This window comes from Chrysemys picta, chromosome 18, assembly GCF_011386835.1.
Source record: "Chrysemys picta bellii isolate R12L10 chromosome 18, ASM1138683v2, whole genome shotgun sequence".
Lineage (NCBI taxonomy): Eukaryota > Metazoa > Chordata > Testudines > Emydidae > Chrysemys > Chrysemys picta.
In genome coordinates this window covers 25,279,839-25,294,712 of record NC_088808.1, presented here as the reverse complement: position 1 = coordinate 25,294,712, position 14,874 = coordinate 25,279,839, and the positions used below count along the sequence as shown (strand labels likewise).

At 45.3% G+C, this 14,874-nt stretch overlaps 1 protein-coding gene across 11 annotated transcripts in view; it reads right to left on the bottom strand.

The window, feature by feature from the left end:
- The window catches only part of MVB12B (multivesicular body subunit 12B), a 104,345-nt gene that overhangs the window by 47,597 nt on the left and 41,874 nt on the right, over nt 1–14,874 (bottom strand). For all 11 annotated transcript variants that reach the window (XR_006175427.2, XM_065572224.1, XM_024109007.3 and 8 more), the window contains exon 7: nt 6,807–6,904. Coding sequence is in view for 10 of the 11 variants with exons in the window: in XM_065572224.1 (XP_065428296.1) it covers nt 6,807–6,904 (98 nt within the window). In the remaining variant the exon portion in view is untranslated. The remainder of the gene's footprint in view (nt 1–6,806; nt 6,905–14,874) is intronic.

The following is a 14,874-nucleotide window of genomic DNA, read 5'->3' as shown; positions in this document are numbered from 1 at the left end:
TTTTTAAAAGCTGGTGCAATTTGTGCAGCAGGATGCCAAGCTCCTAAAACAGATAGCGCTGTGTCTCCTATGCATGGCTGACTCTAACCTGCCCCACTACAGGCCTCTCTTTGAGCAGGCAGATGTCTTCCGTCTCTAATCAGAATTTGAAGAGGGCTTTCTGTGGAGTATCTTGTAATTCAAAAGGTTTATGTTTCAGTGGCACTTACACAGCAGAAAACTTATTGGAGGCAGGATCCCCAAGGGGCATCAGCATATTGGCCTGAAACACACTGTTTATTAACTTCACTGAGATAGCTACAGTGGTATTAAAGCACATCCAATTAGCGAAGACTGCAGGAATATTTGCACTCTTAAATCTCTTACTTTCTGAAAGGGTTAAAGCTTATTATTAGCATATAATTTACAGGTCCTTTCTCCCAGGAAAGAAATAATGCACAGTAAATGCCACATTCATTTTAATAATACATGTTACAGTCTGTGCCCAACATCTGCACAAAGGTAACGCAGACAGATTTTTGTGACATGTCCCACTCTGCCATCCAAACACAGGCTCTTTGTTTCTTAAGTGACGGAAGGTTTAATCAAGAAAGCAGGCAATTCATCAATCGAAACAAGGCTGCTTGCACGGCCCTGACAGCACACACATGGTTTTATACAGAGAAAACCTGGCCACCTGTCAGCAGCACCTTTTACATCAGGATATACAAATACACCGGGCGATGAATCCTCCAGCCCTGCCCATTCATTTCTTACTTTTCTTATTATATTTTTCTTTATGCTAGATGCTGTTCTCATTCTTCGCAGGGATAGATGGTGAGACAAGGCAAGCTATGGCTGTTTGTACACTATCATACAAATTTATATACCCTTAAAGTGACTTATTTCCCCTCTATTTGAGCACCATTATTATAAATAATTTTTCACCTCATTCAGGAATTTTCCCTGTATGCTATTATCTGTGGCTGCATGAGAGGGCTCTCTCTCTCTGTCCTTGTGGCTTTGATAAGCCAAAGCAATATGCTCAGGGATGCTGAGGTCTGAAATGAAGGCAATATGTAGTCACAACAACATCTTAATTAAATTGAAGGCCATGAAAAAGGACCATGTTGTAAAATACTGAGCAGCATTTGTCGATGGGTCTGTCTGGAATGAGGCATTCCCTGTCCTAATGGGTGGCCATTTGAACACGTATAATAAAACTCGATCCGCTGTTTGGTGCCATGCTCTCAACAGCATGAGACCCTTTGCAGATCCAGTCATAAATAATCCTGGCTATAAAAACGGGTGCTCCAGTCCTGGGGTGTGACATGGCGGGGAAAAAACATCTTCTGTGTGAAGAAGAAGAACAAAGTGATTCCAGACAGAGGCCCTGATCCTGCACCAGAGCTATGTACAGGGAACCCCCCCGAGCAGGATTACAGATTTGGCGCCATATTTTTCTACATACAGCAAATCTTAAAGATTAACTTATTTATTGCTCTAACTTGCAATCAAGAATCTTTTTTTATGTTTTTCTGCCACCCTGCATTTAATTGCTGTGATTGAAAATGTCCAAAGATCAACCAACAACTTTCAGCTCTATTTTCCCCTTAATTACAGAACTGGAGTCATTTAATTATTACAGACACAATGGCCAGATCCAATGTTGTCATGCCAACTTACACCATCTGAGGGCAGGGCCTGGCTAGGTACGTTCAGAACATGCACCACATGTGCTCTTTTTTATCCTCGTTGGTGAAACAGACACAGATTCCCTTCCACCCTCCTTTAAAAAAAAAATCTATACCAATTGGCTGAAATTATCAATAGGGGTGATGGAGATAATTATACATATTATGAAATTGATTAACTGCCCACCTGCTTGCTATTTAAATGAGGACTAAATTAAAATTGCAATGGGAGGGAAGCAGATATTTAAAAATCATTAATTATTTGGAATTGCTTTTGCTTTCCTAGGATGATGTCAGAATTGTGTGACAAGAACAACTCCCATTTCAGTGAGAGCCAGACAGCGAGCCAGCACCTCTCCGTCAGCAGCATAAACAGGAGCTTGCAGAAATTAGCAGTATCCCATGTAAGCTGGCCTCTGCAGGGGGCTGGAAAACGAAAGTACAGCCCAACCCGCCGGCTCCATCCTCCTGGAGGATTTCTCTTTAGGCAATCTAACTTTCCCACAGCAGTTCCTAGCCAACATTCTGGAGGCGCTGCTAACGCCACACGAACTGTAACTACCAAAGGCAGCAAAGGCCCACTGTACCACACTGCGGTTCTAGGCTTTCACCTGAGTAACTGGTCATTATGAACGATGCAGTAAGCAAGCTTTCAGAGGTGCAAATGTCAAATTATTGGATAGGAATACAGGGACTGCAGACTGGATCAGTCCCAAGGGCCATCTGGCCCAGTACATGGTCTCCCACAGTGGCCAGCACTAGACACTGCAAAGGAAGCCCTAGTGGTTAGAGACTAGCTTAACCTGCGAAAGAAGGACATTGCATCTCCCTTCCACCACTCTGCTAGCTATCGTTATATATTTTAGGTAACAATCATGATGCAGCAGGCAAAGCCGCACTTGGGAGGTGCTTAGTAAATCCCTAACCCTTTATAAACTAGGCACTTTTAAATAACTGACTGCCTGGTAATGACAAATCATCAACACAATATGTCACTCAGGGCTGCAAGAGAGAGAATGGAACAGAAAGGTAAAATCTGTCTGGGATTATGCTAAAGGAAAACCATGACACTATGACAGAAAGCAATCCGACTTTCCTGGCTTTTAGTGGTGGTGTCTTTGCTCATTACAACTTTCTTAACTTTCTTGCAAGTGTTTTTTTTTTAAATACTTTATTTACTGATAATCATCCTGAATGAAGTTTTAGGTCTGGGAATATCACAAGCCAATGCCAGAACCCTGTACTGGGAGAATATGGAACATGGCTAATTCAGAATTTCCTTGGCTCTGTGCAGGGGAAAACCCTGTTATTGTCCCTTTCACAAGGCATTTTTGAGCTAATAGGTAGGCAGAGAGGCAGCAGATTTCACCGATGCCTATCTGCCACTGTCCCATTGACTGTTTAGCAAAGTAATATTTGGACCCACTAAATTGTCCAGATACTGTAGCTACATTTCTGATAGTCCTAAGAGTCTTGAAGGAACAATGCAGCTACCTGTAAACAGTTACAGAATTACCTTTAACCAACTGAAAAGAAACAGGGAGTCGGGGTCACGTGTGTGCAGGTCGGGAACGCTACAAAGTTAGCGACTGGTGAGGACTCAGACTGCCCGTGAAAGGTGTTGGACCGTCTCAAACACTGCAGCACACTGCTCTGCTCCTCAATCGCACTGGGATCCAGGGAGAGCCTGGCACACAGCAGCTACCAGCATGTGGAAACAGCACCGAAGCGGGAGGCTGCATTTGCACAACCCCAATAAGCAGCTGGGGGGACAGTATTTCCTTCTAATCCAACGCTGACCTGGCCCAGTAAAACATCCAGGCTCTGTAAGCTCCCTCCCAGGCCAGCCTTGATTTTCAGTCCATTTTGATTCCCACTCAACAGTTCCAGCCATTCCCCTTTGAAGGACTCTGCTTCGTTGCCAGTATCTACTGCGGTCTCTCCTTAGCCACGAGCTCTTACACTGCAAGGAGCGAGAGCAAGACCTGCAGCAGGTCACAATCAGTATCCTACCTGTGCAAATCTAGACCCCAGCAGAGGAATTAGGTGTGTACATTCGTAAGTTTCCTGTTACCATAGCCCTGAGCAAGACACTAACGCTGCACTGTAGATAAAACCGACTGACTGCAAATTACATAGACAGAACAGGAAATTTTTGAATGGCTACCACTGTGTCGTGATGCTAAACGTACCTTTATAATGTAAAGCACAGGGAGGGAATTGTCACAGACAGCACCTAATCAAGGCTGCTGAAAAGGCAGCAATGGTCAGAAGGCAAACAAAGATTCCTGCCAATGCACAGGATGTTTCACATTACTAGACCTTTTCTATGGAAATGTTTCACAGCTGCAATAGCCATTACAACAGATGGAAGCACTGCAGCTTGTATTACAATATGCCTGGAGGAGGACTGGCAGTCAGAAAAAAAAGTTACATACTTTGATTGAAACTTGTGCAAACATTGAGGCCTATTGCTTTGCCTGGTTTTATAGGCTTGTTTTGCACTTTGCCTGTAAACATCTGGTGAAATATTCAGGGTCTGTATAAAATAGGTCATCTTTCCAAGCTCGTTCTGCTGCCGGAAGCAGCAGTCCCCAGGAATTCCTACTACCAAGGGGTCTCTCCAGCAGCTTTCAGGCAGAAATATTGCTTCTCTGCCTGCGTGCGCCTGTTGGGCTCATGAGGTGTCAGCAAGTGAGAACTCATGACCTTCCCTTCCTCCCCCTAGAACTATGTGATATGACCACAAGAACATGCTTTCCCTTACATAGCCAAATCTATCAGGGCAGAAGAGTAATGAGAAAAACCAGTCCTGACATGAATTATGCCATTGTTATATTCCACATATTCAGGAACCTGAAGCTGCAGTTTTAGTGAGAGATTACCTTTTAAATAACCATTTGATTATGGTACATGAATTAATGCCATGTTCCTATGTTAGACGTGTCACTCACCATTAACAGAAAGATCCTGTGGATGGCACAGGTTTGCCACTTTTTCCTCCCTTAGGATGCGCAAGCACTACCTACTCTATCTTACCCCCACTGACTTCATGGCTGGTTTTCCTGGGGTCCCAATCAGACCTGTAAATCCACCAGAATCTAGTCAGGCAGACAATTTCCTGGCCAGATTTTGGCACAATAAATTTTAAAGCCAGATATTTTCCTCCTTTTGTGAAAGTGACACAACTAAGGGTAATTAGCTTTTCACCAAGGCTACCACAACAGTTTTAAAGGCCTGAAATTAGTCTAGGGAAAAGCACTTTGAGAAAATCATTTAAGTCTGATATTATTCTGAACTGTAGCTGTTAGTGCAGGATATGATTTTATGTGTGTGTTTACACACACTCATGCACACACCCACTCCTGTATGTAGATAGTTAACATAAAGAATGCCAACTTGGCACATAAATGTAGTGGTCCTACAAACTACTGAATAATGTTATGTATTATTATTGCTGTGGACTGCAAATGGCTTCCAGACTACACTGCTCTTGGTGCACAGTGACTGGCTCTGTGAGATTTTATATTTATAAAAACTCCCCTCACAATCTCCTAGCTGCAGCCATGCAATTCCAGCCTGGTATCTGAGAGTCAAGCTGGGTTGCCAGGGAGTGATGTGAAGGGCAAAAGTATAACTGGGCTCAAAAACCAATGAGATAAGTTCATGGAGGATAGGCCCATCAATGGCTATTAGCCAAGATGGTCAGAGATGCAGCCCCATGCCCCAGGTGTCTCTAAACCTCCAACTGCCAGCAGCTGGGACTGGATGACAGGGGCTGGATCACTCGATGACTGCCTGTTCTGTTCGTTCCCGCTGAAGCATCTGGCACTGACCACTGTCAGAAGACAGGATGCTGGGCTGGATGGACCAATGGTCTGACCCAGTATGGCCGTTTTTGTGTTCTTTTTGGCTCAAACAAACCACAGAAATAAAGAATCTGTAGACAAAAGTCCTCCTGAAATGGGTTTGCATAGGTGTCAGCACAGGCCGAGCTTTAGGCCTAGTACCGACACGGATTGTGTGCAGGAACCACGATATGCTGTGCTGGCTGGTTATTTTCATTTATACACATGCAGGGTCTTGCTCCTGCTCATGGTACTTACATATGTATTTTAATTGTTCTTTTATTAACATGCACACTAAAGCTAGAGTAAGGGAAAAAATCAGGAAAAATATTCATTGACTTTTTTTCCACATTGAAATGTGGAGACTTTTGACTAGCTCTAGTATGTGTAGGGCTGCCCCAGATGGCAAATAGTGCCATTTTCTGAATAGAGAGTCAACATGTGCTCAGCATTACATGTAGGGTTGGTGCATGGGATTCTGGTGTGTCTCTCTCCTCCAATATCCAAGAAATCTGGGGAAAGATCGTGAAAGGCCTCAATGCTCCTGAAGAGAGTGAGATTAAGGCCACTCTGGAGTTTGCAGATAATGGAGGGAAATAGAGTACGCAAAAATAATAATAATAATAATAATAATAATAATAATGCTAGAGAGGTTCTAAAAGTAACAAAACCCTTAAAACCAAACAATGTCTAGTTTTTGGTTTATCCCAGAGGCGGTAAGGAAATTCTGTGCCATGCCCGCACACAACACAGTCTCTGCAGGAGTTCAGTTATTTTATTTTTACTATGTATGTGGTGGGTTTGTTTGTTTTCTGGGTGGGGGTGGGAAGAAACATGAGCAGTATCTATGCGGAAACCAGGCTTATCACACTGATAGAAGTGTCCTGCAAGTATGGAAAGAAGAGATGGGTTTTAGGAGGTAAATAAGGGGAGGTAAGGTAAGGATCAGGGCAAAGGGGAGAGGAAGAAAGATAAGCAGAGGTGTTAGACTGACAAAAACTACCTAGAAATCCCACTCTTGGCACCCATACTCCCACCTGGCTCCATTGTTTCCAGTGAACAATGACACTCACTGTTAGTAACAGTTGTGCCTGAACATCCTCTGGAACTATTTCGCATCCCACATGTTTCTGATGCTTGAGTGACAGAAATCTTAGAAGTCCAGTGCATGGATCTCGCACCTCTTTCCTTTTTCTGCAGCCAGGACTGCTCTATTTGGTTAGACTTTCTGATTAAATTGACAGAGCACAGTATAAAAGAGTCATTATTGCATGCACTAGCTTACCTGATATGGCATATAAATTTGAGTGCTGGTGTTCAAAGTCGAGTCGGGAGTTGTTACTTTTGCCTCGAAAGCTCGCGGGAAGCGTCAGAGATACGTGCCTAGTAAAGAGAGGGGGGAATGGAGATGACATTATTACAGAGCAGGAGAAGATGCTGCTATCACCCCATTCCTTAAACTGATGATAATTCCTGTGAGCTCAAGTGGTAAACAGCAACTGCAATGCTGCCTGCAAAAGGCAGAATGAGCCCAAATCACATGAAAGTGACAGAACTGGTGACTGGTCATTATTTCCCAACTTGTTCAGCAGCTAAAGTGAAATGTGTTGGCATCTCAGTCCAGCTCCCAGTGGGCGAGGAGCCTAGCGCTGGCACCTTCACGGGCAGCTGCAGCAAAGAGAGCAAGGTGTGACTCTGCTACGGAGACCCAGCCACCCACTCACCCCCGAGAGCAGCGTGGCAGGGGCATGGGGCAGCTGTCAGTTTTTCATGAGCATCACCTTGACCTTACAGAAGTGTCCCCATGATGCAGTACTAACAGTCTACAGGAAGGCACTGAAGGAGTTAAATGTGTATCTTTCAAGCAGTCAGTGGATGTCTATTATAATTGTGGGTCTGGATTTATCTGTAAGGTAAAGCACTGCGACCTTGCTGCATTCACAAACACACTCCCTGGGCAGATGTTTTTTAAACTTGACAGCCCACTGCATCCTCCCCTCAGCAGCTCAGGCTTGATTGCTCCAAACAGAACCCAAATGTACGAGGTGGTTTCCTCCAGCCCCACACTCAGAGAGGGGCAGCACCCTTTCCATACTGCCCTTGAGAGAGCAACTAAACCCTGCCCAGGAAAATGTTCCGCAGAGCTGCACGTGTAGGGGAGCAACACCAGGCTCCTTCCCTCCCCCCTCCCCCTATATTTTAAAAACTTTAGTTAAGCCTTAACTTCAGCACATGCTGTAAATAAAACAAGCCTGCAGAAATGAAGCCGGGGCCATTTCAATAGCTCAGCATTTATGAACTATTAAAAGAAAACCGCACATGCTGTGGGGAATGGCGTAGAGAGTGGGCTAGAGAATACAGGCGAGCTTCCCAGAACCCCCGTCTGCCACAGGCCAGGAGCTGGAAGTGATGCTCAGGGAGCCCCAGTACCAGTAGGTACCAAGGCCAGAAACGCAAGCTCTGTCTTGTGGTCATTTGCAAGCAGTTGATTTTCAAAATCTGGAGTCTGGGGATGTGATTACTCACACCAGCTGTTCAGCAACAGGGAAAAAACCTCAACCTCAACCTGACAGCCACTAACTCACGAGGGTAAGTTTCTAGGTTCCACGGTCCTTGTGGCTCCTTGCACTCCCTGTTCAAGAAACCAGGCAGGGAATCATGGCCCCATGACATCTGCTTCATAATCCTGTGCTGGATCGTACTTACCATCCAGGCCTCCTCTATTAATGGCAAACTGACCAACTCTCCAATTTACTATCCTTGGGTGGAATACGAAAAGGTCAGTTTCACAATTTCTCCTGCCACCTGATACGTTTAAGTGAATGCAGAAGAAAATTTTATTTTGTCCCCTAAACCAGTCTTCATACTTGATTCAATTAATGTGGTCACTAAACTAAACTGGAGAGACAGCTTCATCCAAAGCCCTTCAATTACGGAATACATTTTATTAGGAGATGATATTTGCTAGCTATAGATTTATATGCTTTGATGGGAGATTCAAGCTTTTCCTTTTTAATTTAAATCTATATTTTCTACTGCTGATTCTAGGTCTGTGTGAATTTTTATTAAATGTTATCATTAATCTTCTGGACCCAGTTGCCACATGTAATGAAGATGCTTCTCTCTTCACAGCAAAGACCTAGTCTAGCATGAAGGGAAGAGGCAGCAGCTGTCCATTTCATACATTTAAAAGCTACATAAACAAGGGAAGATACTTTGCGGTGCCCATTTGCCAGAAAACAAGTTAGTGCTTTCCCCATCACAAATGCCATATATAGAAAGAAAGAAAAAAAAAAAGCATCACGTACTTTCCAGCAGAGAATGTCTGGCTTGTTTTCCAGGCCAAGGAATTTTTATTTATTAAATATTTGTTGGAAAACAGCTACCTTTAAAAACAGGACACACTCCTACAAACCAGAGAAACAGCTTTTAAAACAACGATAATGGTTGTGAACCTTGGGGATAACATTGCTTTGAATCAGTGTGTACTTCCAAACCTATTTCCAAGTAAACATTAAAACAAATAACCAAAAAGGCCATGTGAAAACGTTTTCAAATGTAGCCAACAGTTTTCTATTGAAAACTCTGCCCAGGTGGGGCTTTTTGCCAGCCCCAGCCCAGTTACACCACTTCCATGCGTTATGCACTTTTCCTTCCGTTTTTAATGAAATTATCCAGGAATTTACTGATGAGTCATCCCGACAATTAACAGTGAGGGATGTCTGAATGTCTCTTGTTTATGTTGGGGTCTGTTCTCTTCTTCCACATGCATAAACAGTAATCCCAATGGGAGATTCACAGGGAGAAAATAAGTCAGACCTCCAAAGGGCACGTCTCTGAGCAACATAATTTAAAGGCTTACTGTAGCCTGATGAAATCAGGAGTACAGAGCGCATGGAAGTCACCAGAGATTAACATCGTCTGTCGACAGAAATGCTGGATCTTCCCCATGGGGAAAGTACTCTTCAGCAAACGACCTCAAAAGAAGACAGAGCCAGCCCACACTCCAGAGGCAGGTCATGCATCTCTTAGTCGAAGTATCTTGGATCGAATTACCTGGGGTCCACACGGCGCGGGATCAACGGCCGCGGCTTCCCCGTCGACTGCGCTACTGCCGCTCGCTCTGGTGGAGTTCCAGAGTTGACGGTGAGTGCATTCGGGGATCGATATATCGCGTCTTAAGACGCGATATATCGATCCCGGATAAATCGATTGCTACCCACTGATACGGCGGGTAGTGAAGATGTACCCTTAGCAACCAACCAGGCTAAAAACAATGGGTCTACCAGAGTAATTCATAGTGTACATTGTGTAAGCAAATTATAAGTTGTTGAGATCGTGAACTTCCACATGCCCAAGAGCTTTCAAATAAACATTTCATTCAATCCTTGGGTTGGGACATACCCAATGAACAAAGTACCCGACTATCACCACAATTTCCTGGCAATTCACACCAAGCACCAGGTTTCATAAGTGCCATATGCTAAGATGGTGTGTACCTTCCACCAATGTAATTAAAATGAATTGCTCTGACTCAAACAGACTCAGCTCACGTACACTTGACTGTGGCGGTAGAGAAGCACATATCCAGCTCTTGGCTTATATTTCAGCACCATCTCCAGTTTATTCTTAATCTTACATACACCAAAGTTAAACTCTGAACCTAGAGCACTCAGCCATACCTATGATGAATAAATTATGAATATTAAAACTGAAGCTACAATTTGAAACTTGCTTTTGGTCAGCATTCAAGCCCATAACTTTCTTTTCACATGTCCATGTGCAGTGATGGCACCTCAAATGTTAGTGGGGTATTAATTTAATAATACTGAATCATGGGCACTGTCTAATAGGAGGAGGTTTTCAAATACATACAAATATTTTTGGATTCTCTCTCTCCCTTGTTCACTCAGCTCAATTGTGAACATCCATTCTTTCTGATAGCCAAATGGGATTTCATCATCTAGAATAAAACTTGGTGCAGGGATTGGAGTATTTAAGGGCCTCTCCAAGGAAGAAATGGAGTTTCAAGACCACAGGACGGGAGATAGTACCATTTCTAGTGCAAGATCAGAACTTTAAATTCTAATTTAAAAAAATGTGACACGAGGGGGGGGGCAGGAGGGAAACACAGTCTAATTTATTTTAAATTAATGCAAACATTTGGCCAGGATCAATATAACTCATACCTACTGACTTGATTGCATAATGAATTTTCCTTATGGGTTGTGAAAGCCAAATCATTTTGCATTGTAGAAGGAAAAAAAATAGGCTGCCATTGAAAAAAGCAAGAAAATCCCAATTACAAACTCCCCAAGTTCCTAAACACATATCGTGAAAGCATGTGCAGCTCTGTAGCATATGGCAAATCAATTACTAGTTTAAATTTTAAAACAAAAACATGGCAAATGTGTTGCAGAAATAATCAAGAACAACGGTTTGGTTTAGATTACAGTGGCCACTAGAGTTTTGAATACAATTAATCATCATTCCAGGCAATGGGAAGCCATATTGACACTTATTCCTCATTTGAATATTTAATTAGGGTGAAGTTCTTCATCAAATTATCACGGAACTGGGAGGAAAGCCTAGAAGATTTAAACAATTAGACTTTAACCCATTAGCGGCTGCTCACCTGTGAGCTGAAGAACTTGCACCACACTCCCGGGAAGGAAGAGCATGTTCAGACAGCAGAACAGGAATTAGGTATAATCCCTTTATTAGAAATACAGGCGGAAAGCTCTGCGGGCACTTAACATACTGTGGGTCCTATTCGGAGACGCCAGACTGAAGCTGGTTTCTTGAACTCCGTTCATGTTAATCTAGAGGGCTCGGACTTTTATTGAGATGTCGAGAGTTTCTTTCATGCAGAGACTGACTACAGACATGGGCTCCCTTGTAGTGCACAACTGGGGTCTGTGTTGCTGTGATTGTTAAATGCCCTTCGGCAAAGGGAGTGGGGAGCCCATACTTGGCAGATAGGTCCTAGCAGATCAATGGGTAAATGCTCAGTTTAGCACAGGAGTTTCTTGCAGCAGTTGCCACCAGGGATGAGTCAGAGAGACCCCCCCCCCCCCTCTCCGGCTTCACACTCCCTTGAAGCCTGGAATGCAGATGTCCTGGCAGGGGATGTGGGGTGGGTGGGAGACAGGCTATGCAGACATTTCTCAGCCCATCTCCTCTAGTGTTTGCCCCTTTCTGTCAGCAACCCCTTCTGCAGTCAACTGGGGCCAGCTACGTGCCATCCGGCTGCTGATCTCTTGCAGGCAGACTCTGCTCTGAGAGAGGCCGGGGACGTTAAGCTGGGTATCCTCAGCACACTGGTGGCATCGGAGTCTGTGGCTCTTGTGACCCCTGCCAGGGGTTTCGTGCAGATTTTAAGAAGAGGAGGGGACAGACTGGCCCCTCCGGAATGTCCCAGGGGCGAGGCGCTGGTGCCAGTTTGGAGCTGCCTCACCCGTTCTTGCTAAATCTCGTACACAACACATGGGATCAACTTGCGATCTGCCCTATCAAAGGCAGAGAGCGGCTCGTGGAGAAGAGACGCTGAAGTCTGTGCTCAGTCTATGGCTTCTGCATGTGCTACAAGAGACATCAAGTAAAGGGGCGGCTCAGGTCCGGCACTGCATTCTCTATCCATCTCCCAGACACTCCTCCTTCTTAGCGCATGCACAATATATCTCGGGCACATGCCCGGCACTTACACGGCCCCGTTACCACAGTATCTCAGCACCTCACAGTCTTTTAACGTGTTCATCTGCCTAGCACCTTAGTGAGGCTAGAAGGTGCAGTTACCCCCAGACAGGGGAGGAGACAGATGGGAAACTGAGGCCCAGAGATACTATGGCCCAGCTCCTCAAAGGTTTTTAGGCTTCTAACTTTCTTTGATTTGCCCAAGGTCACTGTGTTGGGCCAGGGAACTGAACCCTGGTCTCCCGAGTCCTAGGGCAGCACCTGACCCTTTCAGCCTTCCTCTCAGTAGTAGTTGTGCCTCGCAAAGGGAGGTTGGAGACGGGGCAGTGCAGTTCACCAGCTGCTAATATCCAGTGTAGATTTCCTGAGCCCTGGCTGCACTGCTGCGTGCGTCAGAGAGGGAGGCAGTAATGCTGGTGGTCAGCAGTGGTGCTAGCAGTTCTGCACTGTCTGGAGAACACAGCCACAGGCTTGCCAATGGAGCCAGCGCTGTGACTCATCCTCAGGGCAAGAATGCAGACTCAGCTGAACATTCACGCGACAGGAGCTCCTGTCGGAGCATTGCTCTAGGACATGGGAGTTGAGGGGGGTGGGGACAGCCACTGTCAGCACCAGCTGCTGCTGTGTAGCAAGCTGTACACTGAAGTGTCAAACTAGGTCTGCTCTTGGCTCATAAGAGATGTCTACACTGCAGCTGGGAGGTGCGATGCCCAATGTGGGAAGACAAACTCGTGCTAGCTCCGCTCGAGCTAGTGCACTAATAGCAGCAGTGTAGCTGTTGTGGCACAAGCAGCGGCTTGGGCTAGCCACCTGAGCTTGGAGCTAGGGGGTCAGGTGGGCTTGGACTTGGGTTGCTAGCCCATGCCACTGACCTTGCCACAACCTAGCATTGTTAGCACGCTAGCTTGAATGGAGCTAGTGAGAATCTGTGCTGGGAGCAGACACCCTAGGGCAGGGGTCAGAAACCTTTGAGAAATGGTGTGCCAAGTCTTCAGTAATTTAAGGTTTCGCGTGCCAGTAATAAATTTTGCATTTACAGGGGCCCCAACAGAACCCCAGACTGGCAGCAGGCTGAGCGGGGCCGGCGGCAGGGATCCCGGCTGGCAGAGGCCGGCGGACGGAACCCCAGACCGGTAGCGCGCTGAGCTGCTCAGCCCACTGCCGGTCTGGGGTTCCGGCCGCTGGCTCCTGCCAGCTGGGGTCCTGGCGGTCAGCCCCGGTCAGCCTGGTGCCGGCCTAGGATTCCGTTCACCCAAGCAGGCAGCAGGCTGAGCGGGGCCGACCCCTGCCCTAGGGGCTCAGCAGGGTGCAAATCATGCTTAGCCAGCAGAACCAGTGTCCCGAGGGAAGGACCTGGGATTCACTGCCCCTGTTCCGTCTCTCTCCTCCCGATGTGGGGAGAGAGATCTCAGAGGCTTTCAAACCTGCGCTTTGCACCAGTCTCAGGGCTCCTCGGGCTCAGGCGGCGGTGCACGGCGCGCAGTCAGGGCTGCAGAGTCTGTACAACCTACGGCCTCCCTCTTTGCAGAAGCCAGCTCCTCTCTGGAATTCTGAAACTTTCCTTTGCATGTTACATTAATCCATATAAGAAAATCTCTTTTAATGAGGAGTGATATAGTTACTAACTCTCTAGAGCCACAATTAGAGCAAACTAATTGAACTTGTGTTTTGACACACTTTCCAAATTCACGGGTGCTGCATGACATATTCACAACAGTGTTGCCGCACAGCCATGGCGACAGCAAAATCATTAGGCTAATAACGCTTATTTGCATTCTTATCATGCCAGCAGCATGCCATTAAATACTGTTTCAGCCATTGCTCGTTTACTCTGAAAGTTTCCACTGAAAGATATTAACAGTAATTATTAGTACTTTAGTGGAAACTCTTATATTAAGGAACGGCAACTCATCTTAACATACATGAATGCCAATTATTTTTCTTCAGCATCTGTACACACACGCACCAAAAAAAGTCACCCCCCACCTCCATATTACTAAAGTGACAAGACGGACTTTGGAGAGTGAGGAATGCATACTTCATTGAGACTGGGAATCAGGCTTTCAAAACAATTCTCTTGAACGCTGGCACGTGAAACCAGCTCGATTTAACATGGGCACTAAGATGCACAGATTCTGGAAAAACATTTTCTCAAACAATTAAATATTGACAATTCCAGAACAATCCATGGTGGTATCAAACAACAACAACAATTCAGAGCAGGTTTGATTTAACCACTCTCTACTTCAGCTGCTCTTTTACTCATTAAACTCTTGGAAAGATTCAACAAACAGCAGCAACAAAAATGGCACGTGATAGGCAAAGTCGCCAGAGCCCATCAAGAGAGAGGTGTGTGTAATGCACATATTATGGCCAGTTTTCAGAGGTGTATTTTAGAGGCACTCCCACAAACAGGCCAGGGGATGCCCAACACTTCCAAACAACAATTATTAATGACAGTCTGCAAGAAGGTGATGAATTGCTTCTGAAGTTAGGGAGCAAATACTTATAAAAAGTAACAAAGGATTGTAAGGGGAAATGCCAGAGAGCAAAGGAAGCTTCAGAATTCAATCCAAAATAAACAATGGTGACTTTAGCTTCCAATCAGATCAGATGCAACATAGAAGTCAGTCAGGATACAGAACACTGACTCATGCTAT